The sequence below is a fragment of the Schistocerca americana genome, chromosome 10 (assembly GCF_021461395.2).
Source record: "Schistocerca americana isolate TAMUIC-IGC-003095 chromosome 10, iqSchAmer2.1, whole genome shotgun sequence".
Taxonomy (NCBI): domain Eukaryota; kingdom Metazoa; phylum Arthropoda; class Insecta; order Orthoptera; family Acrididae; genus Schistocerca; species Schistocerca americana.
Window position 1 is genome coordinate 103,736,870 of NC_060128.1, and position 17,014 is coordinate 103,753,883.

Here is a 17,014-nt window from a genome sequence, read left to right on the forward strand (position 1 = left end):
AGAGGCACGGGTGGCATAGGCGATGCTTCTGAGTTGTTTAGAAGTAGGAGGCATATTAGTCGCAGTGTGAGCGGAGGGCGGTGCCACAGCCGCATCTCCTCGTCACTACTCACTACCAGTCATTCTGAATAAGCTACCCTTCCTTTCTAACCTCCTCTATCCAATTTCTCTTTCCTTCCCACTGAAATAACTACTAGTTCTGAAAGCCATGTAGTGTGTCCCCTTTACTTCTGTATGTGCACAACAGGGTGTTTCAGAAATCCTCTTAGAGCCTTCTAGTGCTTGTAGAAGGAACTTAGTACTCATAAGTGAGAGTTGTGCTTGCATGAGTGTATACACGTTTTCTTCTTCAAAAAGAGGCCTTTCACCTGAAAGCTCAAATGTATAGAGGGTTTTTTTTTTTTTTTTGTGCCAGTCTGTGACTTAACACCTTCTCATTATGGTGAGTAGCAGTCTATCCTTTCCATAACACTGGACTTAGTAGACAATGTTTTGATAAGGAACACTTGTTCCAAACTGTACCGGTTGGATATAAAATAAACTTCAAAATCACGTGACTTTCAAAACTTTCACTTCACAGTACACACAAAAATGGAGAAGAAGGCACCAACACCAGTCTCTGTTGTAATTACACACACACTTAACACCTTGTCATTGTGGTGAGTAGCAGTCTATCCTTTCCATAACACTGGACTTAGTAGATAATGTTTTGATAAGGAACACTTGTTCCAAACTGTACCGGTTGGATATAAAATAAATTTCAAAATCACGTGACTTTCAAAACTTTTACTTCACAGTACACACAAAAATGGAGAAGAAGGCACCAACACCAGAGTCTGTTGTAATTACACACACACACACACACACACACACACACACACACACACAGACCAGTACTGGTCTACAGATCTGTCTCACAATTAAGTAATTTTCTCAAATGATTTTGAAATATATTCACTGACTGTGAACTCCTTGGCATCATCCGCACAGGTAGAGACGTACATTGAAGCACCACAGAAACTGATATGGGCGTGCATATTCAAATACACAGATATGTAAATAGGCAGAATACAGCATTGCAGTTGGCAACACCTATAAAAGACTACAAGTGCCTGACACAGTTGTTAGATTGGTTACTACTGCTACAATGGCAGGTTATCAAGATTTAAGTGAGTTTGAATGTGGTGTTATAGTCAGTGCACAAGTGATGGGATACAGCATCTCTGAGGTAGCAATGAAGTGGGGATTTTTCCGTATGACCATTTCACGAATGTACTGTGAATATCACGAATCAGGAATAACATCAAATCTCCAACATCGCAGTGGTCGGAAAAAGATCCTCCGAGAACAGGACCAGAAATGACTGTAGAGAATTGTTCTATGTGACATAAATGAAACCCTTTAGCAAATTGCTGTAGATTTCAATGTTGGGCCATCAACAAGTGTCAGCGTGTGAACCACTCAACGAAAAGGCATTAATATGGGCTTTCGGAGCGGAAGGCCCACTTGTCTACTCTCAATGACTGCACCACACAAAGCTTTACGCCTCACCTGGGACCGTCAACACCGACAGAAGACTGTTAATGACTGGAAACATGTTGCCTGGTCGGACGAGTCTCTTTTCAAATTGTATTGAGCGGATGGACGTGTACGGGTATGGAGAAAACCTCACGATTCCATGGACCCTGCACATCAGCAAGGGACTGTTCGAGCTGGTGGAGGCTCTGTAATGGTGTGGGGCATTGCAATTGGAGTCGTATGGAATCCCTGATAGTCTAGATATGACTCTGACAGGTACATAAGCATCCTGTCTGATCACCTGCACCTATTCGTGCCCATTGTGCATTCCGACGGACTTGGGCAATTCCAGCAAGACAATGCGACAGCCCACACGTCCAGAATTGCTACAGAGTGGCTCCAGGGACACTGTTCTGAGATTTAACACTTCTGCTGGCCATCAAACTCCCCAGATACAAACATTATTGAGCATATGTGGGATGCCTTGCAACATGCTGTTAAGAAGAGATCTCCACCCCCTCCCACTCGTACTCTTACATATTTATGGTCAGCCCTGCAGGATTCGTGGTGTTAGTTCCCTCCAGTACTACTTCAGACATTAGTCAAGTCCATGGCACATAGTGCTGTGGTACCTCTGCAGGCTTGCAGGGGCCGTACATGATATTACGCAGGTGTACTAATTTCTTTGGCTCTTCAGTGTACTACCCAATAGTGACATGAAAATTTGTACTGCACTGGAACTTGAGCTTGAATTTCCTTCTTATCATGACCAGACACCTTAACTTGTTTGGCTATCTGTGCATGCTCCCCGGACTGAACTAAACTTCCACATACACTGTCTTCATCCTTATGCACACAGAGTATGCACGGATAGCCTATTTGGTTAAAAGTTTCTGCTTGTGGTAAGTGGGAGATCCAGGTTTGAAGCCTGGTCCGGCAACCAGTTTTAATCTGCCAATTTGTTTAGAGCTGTACATTTGATACCAATGTTGTAGACAGTGGTAGTTCTCACCTGTCGCTCCTCTGCTTGTAATTTACAAGTATTCGAAGATATATATGTCACAAATTATCAACAAAAATTTCAATATTCTCAGACACTGCTACATCTCCACATACTCACCAACAATAAAAATAAAAGCAGCATTCGATATTATGAACTAACACAATTTAATGTAGCAATTGCTGGGTTTTTAAAAATAAAAGTGGTGACAAGAAAGGAAAACTGAGAAAAATATACAGGGTGATTCAAAAAGAATACCACAACTTTAGGAATTTAAAACTCTGCAACGACAAAAGGCAGAGCTAAGCACTATCTGTCGGCGAATTAAGGGAGCTATAAAGTTTCATTTAGTTGTACATTTGTTCGCTTGAGGCGCTGTTGACTAGGCGTCAGCGTCAGTTGATGCTAAGATGGCGACCGCTCAACAAAAAGCTTTTTGTGTTATTGAGTACGGCAGAAGTGAATTGACGACAGTTGTTCAGCGTGCATTTCGAACGAAGTATGGTGTTAAACCTCCTGATAGGTGGTGTATTAAACGTTGGTATAAACAGTTTACAGAGAATGGGTGTTTGTGCAAAGGGAAAAGTTCTGGACGGCCGAGAATGAGTGATGAAAATGTAGCACGCATCCAGCAAGCATTTGTTCGCACCCCAGGAAAATTGACTCGCAGAGCTAGCAGAGAGCTGAAATTCCACAATCAACTGTATGGAGAGTCCTACAAAAAAGGTCTGCAGCTGATAAGATTAAACGAATTAATTTCTGTGATTTTATCCTTGCTCAAATGGGAACAGATGAATCTTTCGTTTCAAAGATTGTGTTTAGTGATGAAGCAACTTTCCACACGAATGGGAAAGTCAACCGTCACAATGTCTGTATATAGGGCACTGAGAATCCGCGGGAAACAACCCAGTATGAACGTGACTCGCCAAAGGTGAACGTTTTCTGTGCCATTTCAGCCAATAAAGTTTTTGGTCCCTTTTTCTTCGAAGGTGCTACTGTAACTGGACTACAGTATCTGGAGATGTTAGAGAATTGGCTGTTCCCTCAGCTCGAACAAGAAGCACAACAATTCATATTTCAGCAGGACGGAGCGCCACCACATTGGCACTTATCTGTCCGTAACTACCTGAACGTCAACTACCCGAGACGATGGATCGGCCGCCAGGCAGCCCGTGACAGAGCACTTCATCACTGGCCTCCAAGAAGCCCTAATCTTACCCCCTGCGATTTTTTCTTATGGGGGTATGTTATGGATATGGTGTTTCGGCCACCTCTCCCAGCCACCATTGATGATTTGAAACGAGAAATAACAGCAGCTATCCAAACTGTTACGCCTGATATGCTACAGAGAGTGTGGAACGAGTTGGAGTATCGGGTTGATATTGCTCGTGTGTCTGGAGGGGGCCATATTGAACATCTCTGAACTAGTTTTTGAGTGAAAAACAACCTTTTTAAATACTCTTTGTAATGATGTATAACAGAAGGTTATATTATGTTTCTTTCATTAAATACACATTTTTAAAGTTGTGGTATTCTTTTTGAATCACCCTGTACTGTTGTAAAGATAAACTGCCATCAAATTTAAATTAAGTCATCTACAGGTTGGACACAGACAAAAGGACAAAAAGATTTTTTAACCATCCAGTATCTTTTCTCCAGAGATACGAAAGGAAATGCTAATCTTTTCCAGCATTTGCATAGCCAACACTCTCTGGATTCCATTCAGTATACACAAATGTCTGTAATGCAGCAAGCTTCAAAACAGTGATTACTTCTTACTGAGACCCCAGCATGGGCTTCTGACCACCACAACCAATGATAGAGTTACCTGGACTAAGGGAAAAATGCAGCATGTCTATCTGCGTACACCAGCTAATCAAAGTCTATTAAACAGATATTCCTTCAGTTATTGGTAGAATATTACAAGAGTAGCAAAAATAAAAGTCTGACTGTTGCTGATTGTTTAGCCACAAAGTGATTTTGGAAATGAAAATCAATTTTTGAATAAATTAACCTTTGTAGAACATCAATAAAACTTTTCACTATTTTGTTGGTTTGTGTGTATATGTGTGATTAATCACATTCTCCTTACGAAGTTTCCAAATAAGGCCCAATGATAGTGAAAGAGTTCACTCACAGTTACTCCACATTCAGATTAAAAACTATGTAGTGATGCTAAAAAACTAGGTAGCGAGTTGACATTACTGACTGACATTTTTGCCTGTGGGTTTACTGTCACAGGACCTCTAATGTTAAATTATTTACAAATGTCAAACCTTCTCCACCCACTGCACATTTATTGTCCTTAGTACTTTTACGTTTTGGAGATAAGTCACAATTCCAAAGACAACAACTCAGTTTTCAAGTTTATGACTGCTTCAGTTTTTCACCTACCACTATACAAAGTGATACAGTCATTAATTTTACAAGTCTTGCTCCTTGTATGAAATGTAATGCAAAAATAATTGTGAACGTGAAACTACAATGTTTACCTTATTATTATTACTGAATATTTACACCTTTGTAGGTCAAGAACTTCACAAAAATCAATACTGATATAATATTTCAGGAATATATCACATCATTGAAATTTTTAGTGGCAATACCGAGAACAGAAATACATAAAACCAGTGTCAGGGAAGGCAAATGGAAGATTTGTTAGAAAGTGCAGTGTCTGGTACAGGAAACTGCATACAAGATTCTAGTGCCACTAATTCTGGAGTACTGGTCCAGCATTTGAGAGCCCTACAAAGTAAGCATAACGGCAGACACCAGTTCAGGGATACTTTGCTATGACTGTAACAGGCCATTATAGTTAACACAAAAATGTAACAAAAGTGATAGGGAAACTTGTATGAGAATCTTTGGAAGAATAGTGAAACTGCTTTTGTGGAACCCTATCACACAAATTTAGAAAACTGGTATTCAAGAAATACTGTAATGGGACAATTCTGTGGAGACCGCCATTTATCTCGTGTGGACATCATGAGAATATGATAAGGAATACTAAGCTGCATGTTACTATAAGAGAATTCTGAAGATAAGATATGCAGATCTACTAACTAATTAGGTGTACTGAATCAAATGATGGGTAAAAAAGGAACCTATAGTGCTAACTGACTAAAGAAGGCATTAATTGGTAGGAAATATCCTGAGGCATCACAGATCTACACACAAATGCAGTAAGTAGGTTAAAATGAATGTACTCATAGGTTGCAGTATTTCTGCAGGGATGAAGACTCTTGCTCGGGATAGACTAGCCTGTGCCAGACCAGTCTTCAGACTGAAGACCGCAACAACAAGATGCTTACAGAGGCAGCAGGTATTCATTTTGGTTGCTGTTGTCGATACGAGGTCCCCTTTGCTACAGACTGCACAGTGGTTTGCAGAGTACAGACATAGCTGTAGACTCAGGCATGTGTAATACACAAATGCACACAATTTTCTGCTATGCAGAAATCAAATATTCAGTTTGGAAGAAAATTATGGATCACAAATTCACAGTCACAATTACTTGTATGTTCAATTTCATGTAAAAATAAATTCAAATGCAACTATTTTTGTTTTGTTTTAAAACTAGGTGGAAAATTGACACTGAAGTAAAGCTAAAAAATCAAACTGAAGTGTGTGAAAGAGCAGTCTGGCTCTGAAGTATGTCAGATGTAATACAAACAATACACTTATGCCAAAATGAACTTTTAATCTGCACCAGAGGTTGTTCCGATTTGAAACTTCTCGGCAGACCAAAACTGTGTGACAGACTGGGACACAAATGTGGAACGTCCGTATGTCGCTTTTCACGGGCGAGTCCACTACCACCCGGGCTATCCGGGCACAGCTCACGATGAGCCCTCACAAGTTTTACTTCCACGAGTACTTCTCGTCTCGCCTTCTGAACCTCACAGAAGTTCTCCCGTTTACTTCACAGGAGTAGCACCCTCAGAACTAAACCTGTGATAACGGGTCCAGGGTCGTACCCGTACGGCTCGCCACGAAATGCAAAGGTCTCGGGTTCGAGTCCCGGTCCGGCACACAGTTTTATTCCGACAGGAAGTCTCGATTGACATACAGTGGAGAGAGACAGTTTCTTACTATTAAATACCTGAACCTCAGAGAGTTCGGTATCTGCTGAGAGTGAGGAGAGGGACAGGGTTGTAGTAAGGGGAGAGCCTAGAGAACAGAGCCGCTACTCACAAGTATGGCGGACGGGTCGACCTCGTGGAGGAGTCTGCCGTCTGGCAGGGCGACCTTGAGCAGCGGCCTGACCGACATGCGGGTGAGGTGCCCGGGGGCGAAGCAGCTGCCCCCGACCCACACCACCACCGCCTGCCCCGTTTCGAAAGCACACGCCTGCACGACACAGACAAAACACAGGTGGAGACACGCACGGCGGCACACAGTGGGCGAGGGATTGGGTCGAGGGAAGGGGTAAACACAGTTTGAAAGTGTGCGAGGGAAATGTTGCCTGCCGGCTTTTGTCACGGGATCTTCAGCTGGCATTTCTTTAACGATTGTTCCGATGTTTCATCAGCACATCTGGCTGGTATTCCCGAAGATTCAGTTTTCTTCCTGAGCCGAGGGGATTCTGCTCAAGTTGATCCCATGGAAGGGGGTTATATGTACTCTACACACTAACGTCCACAGTTTTACAGGTCATTGTCACTTTAGTTCCTCCACTGTTACTTGTAACTGTGGCATGGAAATCTGAGATCCATTTACTGTGAAGTTATCTTCTTTCTTGTCAAAATATTGTCATGTTTGTGTATTTATATGTCTTCCCTGAATGAATACGCACAATAGCGCTTCTCCACAGAAAGAACCTGCATGCTGGAGAGTTTTATTACACGGTCAGTTTCGCACAACGCATGATCTGCCACAGCCAGTTTCTCGATGTGTCTCAACCTGCAATACCCTTAATGTTCCACGATTCTGGTATTAGTGGATTATCCACTCATTCGACACAGGCTTTTCCACGTGTGCACTCCCAGTATTGCGAGTGGATGTCTTCTGGCCTTTGCCAATCTGAGACAGACTCTGATCTTCCTGGTTGGTTTGTAAATAGTGTTTACACAGTACTTGTGCAATACAAGGCCATTCTGTCTGTCACCCTTGCGATATACAGACAAAGGCTGTACACAACATTTCTTCTTCCAGTATGTCATGTTTTGTGACACTTATAAAAGAGGTGGAGCACCCACTGTTCCTCAAAGTCCATTCCTGGTGTCATCTCATGTCTGATGAGCTATGATTAACACATTCATCTCACAGATATTATGAGTGCAATAATCATACCTCTTTTCTCGGTTGGGTGTCAATTTGAAAGTTTGTACAGGTATCGATCTGTGTGGGTCAGTTGCTGATATACAATGTTGCACAAGTTTTCACTATACCTTGTAACCTGTGCTTGCAGAAGGGGTAGATGCTGATACGTTTTTTCATCAGCTATCCTTTCTGGATATGATGGTTATGAGGAATGGTGAGAACCTGGGCCACAACGTGCATCAAAAACTGCACACACTAACTGATACCTTCACAAATTTTCATCACCTGTCTGTGAAAAGAGGTATGGTAAGTATAAACATGCAAGATGAATATGTGAGTTGCTGCACCCCAAATGTGAGATGCAACATCAGGAATGCCTTCAGAGTTACTAAGTGTACTCCATCATTTATATAAGAAATGTCACAAAATACAACACCCAACTAAATGCTGCATCAGAAGGAGAAATATCGAGTACAGTCTTTCTCCATACATCCGCCTCATCCTGTGCAAATGCTTAGTAAATTGAGAAGGTATATCAGAGAGTGTCTCAGAACAACAAAGGACAAGAGGGTCCCATTCACAATGTGGGGGCTATACTGCAAAATGTGTACATGTCAAAAAGTCTCTGTGGAAATCTCCAGATGATCCACCAATACCACCACGACCAAACATAAATGGTATCGCAGATTGGGACAGGTCGAGAAATCGGCCATGGCAGAGTTCTTACTGTGAGAGACTGACCACTTGATAAAATTTGCCAACAGCATTTCTCACTGTGGAGAACAGCTGTTGTGCCCATTTGTTCAGGGAACAAGTAGAAATTCACAGATGTGGAAATAATTTTAACAAGAAAGAAGATAGCCTCAAGGTAAATAGATCCCGGATTCCCATGCCTCAGAGAATGACTGTAGTGAGTAACAATGCAGGAGCTACAGTGATAGTGACCATGGAAATGCTCACCCCCACAGGCATTAGCGAAGAGTACATATAACCTCCATCCACGGGACCAACTCCAATGCAGCCCCAGCAAGAAGCTGAATCTTTGTGAATGCCAGATGCTCTTGCTGGTGAAACAAAAAAAAGGATCACTATAATAATGTTGGCTGATGGTCTGACACAAGTGCCAATAGACAAGTGGACAAAAAAGGAGTGACAATTTTGTAGGAGGATCATTCATTAATTAAAGAGACAAATTAGTCTGGAGAAAAAACTGTTAGTAGAGCAAGTTTGATACTTTTATGGCTTTAAGTTGGCATCACTGGGATGAGCCCTGATCAGCTGATGTATCAACATTGTTTTGTTTATAACCTCAAAAATACAACTCAAGATGGTGAATACACTTGAAACATCCACATTAATTGAATAACTTTCTGTTATTCGTTTTTTACTTGCTGAAGGTGAGAAACCAGTAAATATATACTGTAGAAAGTCTAAAGTTTATGGTGAAGGTTGTATTAATTGTGCAAATTTTTACAAGTGGGTAGAGCAGTTCAAAAATGGTCCCTACTCAGTGATTGACAAACACCGTTCTGGCCAACCAGTTGCAGTTTCAACTCCCTCACTTGAAAGTCAAACTGATGACATTATTTGTGCCGACCACCGTGCAACTGTGGAAATGATAGTTGATAAGGTTCACATAAGTAGTGGTACAGTTCATAACATTATCTGTAACAAGCTGAAGTACCACAAACCATGTGCAAGATGGGTCCCAAAGGAGCTGACGCAGCTACACAACGAAACAAGGTTGAGAGTGTGCACAGAGCTAAAGGAACGTTATGAAAGAGAGGGTGAGCACTTGCTCAGCAAAATTTTAACTTGTGATGAAGCTTGGGTTCACTATTATGAGCCAGAATCCAAAAGACAAAGCATGGAGTGGAAGCACACCAACTCACCTGTCAAGAAAAAATTCAAAACCCAAGAATCAGAAGGAAAAGTCATGTTGACAGTGTTTTGGGAGGCTGACGTCCAGTTTTTTGTGATTATCTCAAGGAGCAGTGTACAATGAACAGCCAGTACTACTTGGATTTGCTTTTAAACAAGGTGAAGCCAGCCATGAGAGAGAGATGTGGACCTCAGAGGAGAGGTGTGATTCTCCAGCAAGACAATGCATGTCCTCATATTGCTCAACTAATCTGTGAAACCATCAACAAAATGGGCTGGGAAGTACTGCCTCATCCCCCTTACAGTCCTGATTTAGCATCTAGTGATTTTGAATTGCTTGGTGCACTGAAGGAGGCATTACGTGGGAAGAGGTTCCAGGACAATGAGGACGTGAAAAAGTTTGTGGAAAATTGGCTCAAACATCAAGATAAAGAGTTCTTTGCAGCTGGAATAAAAAAGCTTGTAGCCCGATGGAACAAGTACATAAATGTTCAAGGGGATTATGTTGAAAAGTGGAAAAAGTATTATTTTGTAAAAATAAACACCTTTTTCTCCAGACCAATTTGTCTAATTATTGAATGACCCTCATATGTAAGGGAAAACTTCATGGATGTCAGATGTGCTGCGTGGAAACTGAACATATCATATGTAATGTCAATGTACATTGCTGCAAGAACAGCATAGCAGAAGTTGATAGATGATGGCATACAACAGGTCACTGGCATAGGCGTACAGTGATGGAATTTAACAAATTTGGTTTACTGAGATTGATGCTGTGCCAAGAATGGCCATGGAAGATAATCATAATTCACCATGTCACATAAAAGGAGAAAAAACCAATAAATCGGAACACTGGGAAGATAATTTTGGCAAGCTGCATTTATTACTGCCTCTTAGGTTTAGCTGCACATCAATTCCATATGTATTTTTCTTACCACTGATATGAGGATAACATATGTGAGGAGTGGCGCTAGGTAAGGCAGATACAAATATCACATTTTGATGGTTCTGGTTGCCATGCAAACAAATGAGAAAAGAAATATAATTCAGAGCTGACAATGAGAAATTAAAACCAGCATGCTGGGCTATTAGTCAAAATGATAAAACCTGTGCCACACAGATGAGATTCTTATGTTTCCTATATGGCAGAACACAGAGGGGCAGAGAGAGAGGTAAAAACATAAAAGAATAATGGCATGCAGAAGAAATGGTGCATGGTGTACAAACATACCAATCACAATAGCAACAGCATGTCTTTAAGGTGTCAGTGAATAGACTGTTAAACAGGGTTGTTTCTGCTTACAGCTGTAAAACAATTATTTTTTTTATTTACGGTATTACACAGGAATCCAGACATCAAGTGAGTATGGACAGTCTCCAATTAATAAGGCACACAAATAACCACAAAACCATATAAAAATCATGACAGTGACATATTTCTTATACTCATATGGTCCTACATGTTAGCCTACTGTCTAAAGAGACCATACAAACATAAGAAGTATGTTAGTTTTGTAGTTTTTGTGTGGTTCTGTGATAATTTATACCACTTGGAATTTGTCCATACTCGCTTGATTTGCACACTGGAGGTTGTATTTGAAACTTCTGCCTGAAGATGTGGAGTTACACAACTACCATAAATAAAAAATAAATTATTTGCTAGCTGTAACTCGAAACAACTGTGTTTAAAAATTACATGAAGGCCGTTGACCTGTCCCACATCAAACTAGAGAGTAGGTTGCCATGTTAAGTGCCCCAGTACTGACCCCAAGGCAGAAGACGTTTCAGAGTGGATTCAACAGTTTTTGAAAGTCCAAAACTTACTGTTAGTGGGTGGTAAGACTGTTTTCTGGGAAGTAGTGCTGATAATCATGGAAATACTAGACAGAGACTGAAAATGACTGAAGTTCTGATTCAACAACTGATTTGAAAGCTCTCTTAAGAGTGGTAATATAAACGGTGAGAAAATTTCTCTGCTTCATTATCAAACAAAATTGGAAAGCTGCAGTATAACACCCGATAAACATTTCAGTCATTAAAGACAGAGCATTAGCTTAGATTGGGAGTTTGAAGCAGTCAGTTGTGGCATGAGGAATTCATAGTAAAATTTGTTTTATGTTATTAATGACGTAAAACTTTAAGTGAGGTAGTCAGAATGGAATATGAATTTGCATTATGAGATCCCTGATGTGCACAATTACTGAGAAATACATGATCAACTGAAAATAGCTATGGTATACTCATGAGTACATAATAAGCTACAGGAATTTTTATATTAGTTTACATATGGACTGGGATAGCAACATTATAGCTCAAATATAGTAGACAAAGCAGCAGCAAGTTCATCATCACGTGACAAAGATGTGAATGTGGCATGAAGTCTCTGCCTTACTCCCTAGGACTATAAGTGGTAAATGAAACCTAACACCTGGATTAGTATGAAATGCAAAAAATAATCATGACTGTATAGAATGTCATATCTGTATATTGAAAATCTTCTCTAATACAATATGTAATTACAGTGTGTCCCTCATAAGAGCTGTCAGGCACATTTTCTGAGGTGTTTTGACAGTTATTAGCAATTTAGTTTCTGCAATGTACAGCTGGATTCAGTCCAAATAAATACTACTCATCATGTCTTTCATGTGACACCCAGGGTTTTTAGAAAGGGGAAGTTTGTTTCCCATTACAAACAAAATGATTTTTAAATCAGAATTTTATGTGCCTATTCAACAGAGTGGTACCAAATTAATGATATTTGTTTTGTCAAAATGTATTAACAGGGGCAGTAACACAAGAAGAATAACTAGCACTCTTGGAGCAACATCACTACCCTGGCACGATTGTCAGTCACCGCTGGAGTATTGGTTATTATTCATGTTTTCTGTCCGCATTAATACATGTCGACAAAATACATAATGTCCTACACTAATCTGGAACCACTCTAACAAATGGTTATGTAAATTCCACTTTAAAAATCATTTTGTTTGTAATGAGATTCAAACTAACGCTCTCCATCGAAACTTGGTGTCAATTGAAAGATGAGATGGGCAGTATTTGCTGGACGGACTACAGCTATGCATTGCAAATACAAAATTGCAAATATCTGCCAAAGCATCAGAGAAAACATGCCTGATGACTCTTATGAGGGACACTCATGATACAGGCGCAAAGAATAAAGTGCTACTTCGAATTGAAATGTTAAATATGAAGGTTGTTTGAAAAGTTTGCGAAATCACCACAAGAGATCAGCGCTAGTGCGACAAGTTGCTCGCGTGATATTCATTGGCCTGTTGCCTGTAAACACGTAGTACGTCAGAGATCTTGGATGAGAGCTGTGGCGGTGACGTGGCTCTGTTGTTGTTCCTGCATAGTGATTTGCTAAAATGGAAAAGACTGAGATTCGAGCAGTGATTAAGTACTTCGTAAAGAAAGATATGAAAGGAAAGGACATTCATGCCAATTTCCAGAATACACTCCTTCATATTCAACTGTTGTCAAGTGGACAAATGAATGTAAATTTGGTCGGGAGACCTTAGATAATGATCTGTGCAGTGGTCGACCAAAATGTGTCACTACTCCAGAAATCATTGCAAAAGTGCACAAAACGGTCACGGAGGATTGCCAATAGAAAATGCGTGAAATTGCTCATGCTTGCCAGGTGTCATATGAAAAGGTACTTCACATTTTAACCATAGAATTAGAAATGAAAAAAATTATCTGCAAGATGGGTGGTGCGGCTCTTCATGGTGGAGAGAATGGGCATATCAGAAAAATGTTTGGTCCATTTTAGGAGAAACAAACAAGATTTTTTGTGTCAGTTTGTGACCACAGATGAAACTTGGGTGCACTACTATACCACAGAGACAAAACAACAGTCAGAGCAGTGGAAACATGCTGATCGTCTGTCACCAAAGAAAGCAAAGACGATTCCTTCGGCGGGAAAGGTCATGGCATCAGTATTCTGGGATGCAAAGGGGATTCTGTTTGTAGAATATCTCCCCACTGGGCAAACAATTACTGGAGAACACTACGCTAACCTTCTGGACAAATTGCAACAAAAGATATGCGAACAAAGGTCAAGTTTAGCAATGAAGAAAGTCATCTTCCATCAAGACAATGCGTCTCCACACACATGTGCTGTCACCATGGCAAAATTACACAAACTAAGGTATGAATTGCCACACCTGCCTTATTCACATGATATGGCTCCATCAGCCTTCCATCTCTTCCCAAAACTGAAAATTTTTCTTGGAGGACAAAGATTCACTTCGAACGAAGAATTGATAGCTTGAGATGACAACTATTTTGCAGGCCTGGACCAAACTCATTTTCGAGATGGGATCAAGGCACTGGAACATAATTGGACTTAGTGCCTTAATGTACAAGGAGACTACACTGAAAAATATAAAAGTATCAGTGATGTAAGTACTTTTTTTTTCTATTCCGTTCCAAGAACTTTTCAATCCTCCCTTGTACTACATGATGTAACCCCAATGATATAACAGATACAGCCAGATTTTGTCAAGTGAAAGTTAGAAGACTAATGGGATTGAGACACCTTATGGCTCTAAAACAGAAGTAATGATGGCCCAAATATACAAATTTTACTAATCATGGCAAATGTTACTTAAAAATGTATAGTAACTATTGATTTGATGACAATTTACTGCTCCTCTCTTAAACCAGCTGAATTTTATTTGTATAAACAAGTTCAAACTGTCACAATGCTGTGAGACTAAATTCGTGAGGGAGGTCAGCTAGTGTTAAACTGTTCCCTCTGGAGTCTGATACTGTTGAAATAGAAAGCCAAAAGGAACAAAAACATTTTATTAAACCAAGCTGATAGAACATTTTCATTTCAGAAGTCTTACCCATTATTAGACTATAAGATACGCAACAAGGAAAATGACATCTGAGTTTTGGTACACTGTAAATTTGAGGTGGTCCTACTGGTGCATTATAGAATCCTTTGGACCGGATGGAACTTTACCAGGGATTTCCTATTTGTTGCAGTCTCTGCAGACCTACAAACCATACAGCTTAGAATACTATCTTCACATACTATAACAGGCCCAGCATTTGTTCAGCCATAAAGCAAAATCGTGACAATTTTTAATCATAAAACGCTTGGATACTTACAGTTATGCCTTGTTATTCTACACATGTATTTGCTAAACTGATTTTGGTCTGGTGTCACAGACCTCCCTATGAGTCCACAAAAACGAGGTCATGGTTTATGGCTGTAGGGACAATTCAAAAGTAATGCATAAAATATGTAGGTATACAGAATCATCTGCCTGATTAAAATGTGCACCAGAATAAGAACTGAAGCGCAGTCAGTGCTTATCATGGGCACATAGTAACAACTCAAGTCACTCCTGTCTTTTTTATAAGATGACTAAAATCTGAATAGAACTTCACATCTCTTAAATTATTGCAAGGACACACTCAGCTGAAAAGTGTAAGTCTTAGCTCAGTTGGAAAGGGAAGTTTTATTGATAGGAAGGCACATCATAATAATGGATTCTGTAACATTCTTGCTAGAGAGCAATCTCAAACCATTCTCAGTAGTTAATGAGTAATCCATTCATATTATGAAAATGTATGTATGAATGTGTGTATTTATGTTCCACATCTTGTCCTAAATAACCGGACCAATTTCAACTAAAATTGCTTAACATATCCCTCACTATATGGCAATAATTGATGTCAGGGTAAGGACTACATACATACCATAGATCATAAACAATAAGATGCATGAAAACTGGCAGATCATGTACGGTGTTTAAATTTAATTCTACTCACTAAATTCACAATAACTTTCAGAGACAGCATCCACAATGCTGTTAAATGCACCTACAAAAGTATATCATCATATGTCCCATAGCACAGGAGAAATGATGTAACAGACATACAGATGCATGAAAAACTGGTGCACTGTGCATGACATTTAAATTTATTACTTTTTTCTACTAACTCTATTCACAACATTGTGAAAAAGAAAGCTGCCACTCACCATATAGTGGAGATCATGAGTCACAGATAGGCACAACAAAAAGCTTTCGGCCATTAAGACCTTCGTCACTGCAAGCAGCAGCACCAGTGCATGATGGGAGAGGTGACTGGGTGGGGGTAGGGAGGAGGCTGGGGTAGGGAGAGCGAGGGCAGGGGAAAGGTGGGGAGGAGAGGGGGGAAGTAGCTGAGCAGTAAAACAATTGGGTGAGGTGGTGGAATGATGGCTGTGTAGTGCTGGAATGAGAGCAGGGAAGGGGCTGGACGAGTGAGGACAGTGACTAAAAAAGGTTGAGGCCAAGAGGCTTACGGGAACATAGGATTTATTATAGGGAAAGTTCCCACCAGCGCAATTCAAAGCTGGTGTTAGTGGGAAGGATCCATATGGCACAGGCTGTCATGCAGTCATTGAAATGAAAGACGTCATGTTTGGCAGCGTGTTCAGCAACTGGGTGGTCCAACTGTTTCCTGGCCGCATTGCCTATCTGTGACTCAGCATCTTCGCTACATGGAGAGTAGTAACTTTTCTTTCCATAATATAGTGAATAGAGTTAGTAGAAAAGAAGTCAGTGACCATTCGTGCGGACAGACAGCTTGTTGGTTGTCACGGCTACATAGAATGCAGCACGGTGGTTGCAACTTAGCTTGTAGATCAGATGACTGGTTTCACAGGTAGCCCTGACTTTGATGGGGCAGGTGATGTTAGTGACCAGACTGGAGTAGGTGGTGGCAGGAGGATGTATGGGACAGGTCTTGAATCTAGGTCTATTACAGACCTGTCTGATATATCCTCCCACCACCACCTACTCCAGTCCGGTCACTAACATCACCTATCCCATCAAAGGCAGGGCTACCTGTGAAACCAGTCATGTGGTCTACAAGCTAAGCTGCAACCAATATACTGCATTCTATTTAGGCATGGCAATCAACAAGCAACTGTATGACAGAGACAATGGTAAAATAAAATATTGTAGAGGTAATGATAACATATACTGAATGAGTCAAAAAATTAGGACCACTGTCCGCTGCAAGATTGAATGTCTCCAGAGTGGTATTCTGCCACTTGCCAAACATACACAATATTCTTCTCCATTTCTACATAATCCCTGCTCCCAACTCCTTGCCTCATGGCTGATATCCCTGTAATAGACTTAAATGCAAGCCATCTCATCAAAGGCAGGGCTACCTGTGAAACCAGTCATGCGGTCTACAAGCTAAGCTGCAACCACTGTGCAGCATTCTTCACGGACATGACAAGCCATTTGTCCGCACGAATGGCCGCCATCAAACTGTGGCTGAGAAACAAGTGGACCACCCTGTTGCTGAACACGCTGCCAA

At 40.7% G+C, this 17,014-nt stretch overlaps 1 protein-coding gene across 6 annotated transcripts in view; it reads right to left on the reverse strand.

Annotated features, from left to right (window-relative positions):
- LOC124552514 (lysine-specific demethylase 4C-like) overlaps nt 1-17,014 on the reverse strand; it is a 362,897-nt gene that overhangs the window by 64,769 nt on the left and 281,114 nt on the right. For 5 of the 6 annotated variants that reach the window (XM_047126804.1, XM_047126805.1, XM_047126806.1 and 2 more), the window contains one exon: nt 6,713-6,868. The exons of the other annotated variant lie outside the window; for it this stretch is intronic. In XM_047126804.1, the coding sequence (XP_046982760.1) occupies nt 6,713-6,868 (156 nt within the window). The remainder of the gene's footprint in view (nt 1-6,712; nt 6,869-17,014) is intronic. 6 annotated transcript variants of the gene reach the window in all.